The sequence below is a fragment of the Sinocyclocheilus anshuiensis genome, unplaced genomic scaffold, assembly GCF_001515605.1.
Source record: "Sinocyclocheilus anshuiensis isolate Anshui unplaced genomic scaffold, SAMN03320099.WGS_v1.1 scaffold2749, whole genome shotgun sequence".
Classification (NCBI taxonomy): Eukaryota; Metazoa; Chordata; class Actinopteri; order Cypriniformes; family Cyprinidae; genus Sinocyclocheilus; species Sinocyclocheilus anshuiensis.
In genome coordinates, this window is record NW_015554047.1 from 519,139 (window position 1) to 521,898 (window position 2,760).

Genomic DNA, 2,760 nt, shown 5'->3' on the forward strand with positions numbered 1-2,760 from the left:
TGACCAGTATATCTATTATTTTTATTTTTTAAAACATAATCTATTTTTGGGGAAATGTTTTGTGCTTCCTCCAAAATAAATGCCACTTGGTTTAACATGTTGTTTTCAAATGCAGTGAAATTCATCCATTTGTTCGTGTGGCTTAATTTTCCAAATACTTATTAGTGTTCATGTAGAACGGAGGAAAACAGCCCTATTAAAGCACAGCACTTCTTCTCTTTAAAGGTTTTAGATACAGAGACAGCAGAACAGCATGTCCACTGCGGCTGAAGAACACACAGTGTGGATCGGGTTCATGGACATCGTTCCTGTCATCGGGACGGTAAAAGAGGCAGTGGAGCTGGTGTTGGCTCTGTACGAAGGGAATAAAGCGGTGATAAAGGAGAAAGAGAAGGCCGTTGAATACATTGTGAAAGAGTCATTAAAAAAACATGTGAAGGCAAAACGTGAAAGTGAGTCATATTTAAATATCATATATCCAAAGATTGACAGATAGTACAGCAAATTCTCCTAATATATAAAAAAAGCCAGCAGTTAAAAACTTTGATATGAACTGATCTTCAAAATCACATAAAATCCTAGTAGACTCCTGTTATTGTCAGAGTTCAGCTGGATATATTTTTAAAAAATTATTTATGATTTGATGTTGTTCTCCTGCATGAACCATCATGTACGACTCCTGTACTCTCTACTCTGTCATTTTCCAGTTTTGATTTTAAGGATGTAATCGTCTCTTATGAGGCTCAGAGTTCCTGAAGTGGATTATTTTTCTACAGCAGCATGGTCCATCATGTGTTATTCTTTACATAATGTATGAATATGGTATAATTATTGCATGTCACAGTGCACCATCATGCCAGTCAATGGTAACAGTTTTTATTGAAATTTATCTTTCCATATTTAGAAGTTGACTCTATCTGATAAACCAGCAGCAGCTGCAGCTGAATTTTCTGGACTCAGAAATGTGACAGGTGCGTGTTATTTCTGCTCTTCTCACTGTTCTAAATTTAAATGAAATAAATTTAATTTAGAGTTAAATCATAGCAAGGAAATTTTGTACTTTTATTTTCTCCACAGAGGTCAGAAAGGAAATGATTATTGAATGTGTGGTCAAAGGTTCCAAAAGGGGAACAAAACCTCCAACTCCAGCTCAGCAGAAAGAGAGACAGAAAAGAGTGGAGGATATTAAGAAAGACATGTTAGAAAAGATCCGTATCCTCAATCCAAACTTCAATCACGAGCTGAAGGAAGAACTGGGAAGGTCAAAAAGAGGCGAACATGTCTTCAACAATAACATTCTTAAATTTCATTTCAATGTGCTGACTGATTTTATACAAAGCCATCGTATTTCTAATCTACGAGGATATAATCAGCAGGCAATGGATACATTAGGCAGACACACACTTCCTCAAAACACAGAAACAGATATTCAGACAAACATGGTGGTTCACTCTGGTGAGGATGAATTCTACGTGAATGCGAATAGAGTGATGTATGGTGAATATTGCAGAGCACTGCGTGGTGCTTTGATAGATGTGCTACGCCGCATAAACCCAGGTGATGTGACAGAAGAGGAGAGACAAAAGGTGAATTTTGTCATAGATAATATGAATAATCTTGAAATCTATGTGGACCAACTGGCAAAGGTCAGGTGGATAGACAGACAAAGTAGACAGGCCCGGTTTGAACAGGTAAGACAGGAAGTTGCAACCATGTACAACACAGCTCGTGGGTTTGACTGGTGCATTCGCATTCTGCATGAAGTTGCACCTTTGTTTAAACATGGACAGTGAGTTTATTTCTCCTGTTCAGGGTTGCCAGGTTTCCTTTCAAAATTTCCAGCTCAACTACATCCTAAATCCCATAGACCTGAAACTAGCTCAAAAAGTTTGGACACCTGAAGAAACCATAGACTGTAAAAAAAGATGGACGACGCGTCTCCTATTCCTTCCATTGTAGAAAAGTGAAGCCAAAACATCTGAGTATGGCTGCTGCCATCTTGAGTAAATGATGTCATTAGGAGCCAGAGTCTGTGCAGTAGTGTCGTGAGGTGGAGCCGCGGAATCAAACTCCCGCAGACCCAATCAACCATAACGACATGCCCTGTTTTTATAGCATCAACTTACTAGCTAAAATCAAACTTATCACAAAAACAAACAATTGAACATATATCACCGCGATATCAACTACCTTAAATGACCAAAACCATCTTTCGGAAAATTATATTGGAAGTGTAATTAATTTTTTTATTTTGACTCAAGTCCCCATTCGTTTACATGGAGAGGGCGGGGTTTCTGACCTGTACTGCAGCCAGCCACCAGGGGGCGATCAAAGAGCCCGCAGCTTCACTTTTCAGGACGTGTGAGGCACACCCGGAAGTAACACACACCAGTTTTTTTCTTTCCAAACAAAAGTTCACTGTGGTGTGCACACATTTGTATATTTGCAATATTTCCAACACACTTAGGGTTAGAGTTTTGTCATCCATTGCCTGTTATGACTGTTATCCTCTCCATAATCCTGTTTTTCCTCTCCCAACCTGTGCAGAAATGGCTCTGTACATTTTCCATACATTACACTTTCCCTTTGTTTGCCATAGCCAGTGGTTTTCTGGGAAATCTGTTAGCTTTAGCTGATGATTTGCTTTAAAACAAGATCTTGGCTTTCTTTTTATTTTTACTTTCCCACACTCCTAAAAAACACCACCCATGGACTTGCTTTTTCTACCACAACCTTGTTCCAAAACTGAAAAATCTGACT

General features: G+C 38.7%; 1 protein-coding gene across 1 annotated transcript in view; it reads left to right on the forward strand.

Annotated features, from left to right (window-relative positions):
* The first annotated feature begins 253 nt into the window (after positions 1–253).
* Positions 254–2,760, forward strand: part of LOC107668444 (uncharacterized) — a 5,091-nt gene continuing 2,584 nt past the window's right edge. The window contains exons 1-2 of the mRNA XM_016460311.1: positions 254–409; positions 905–971. Of these exons, the coding sequence (XP_016315797.1) occupies positions 254–409; positions 905–971 (223 nt within the window). The remainder of the gene's footprint in view (positions 410–904; positions 972–2,760) is intronic.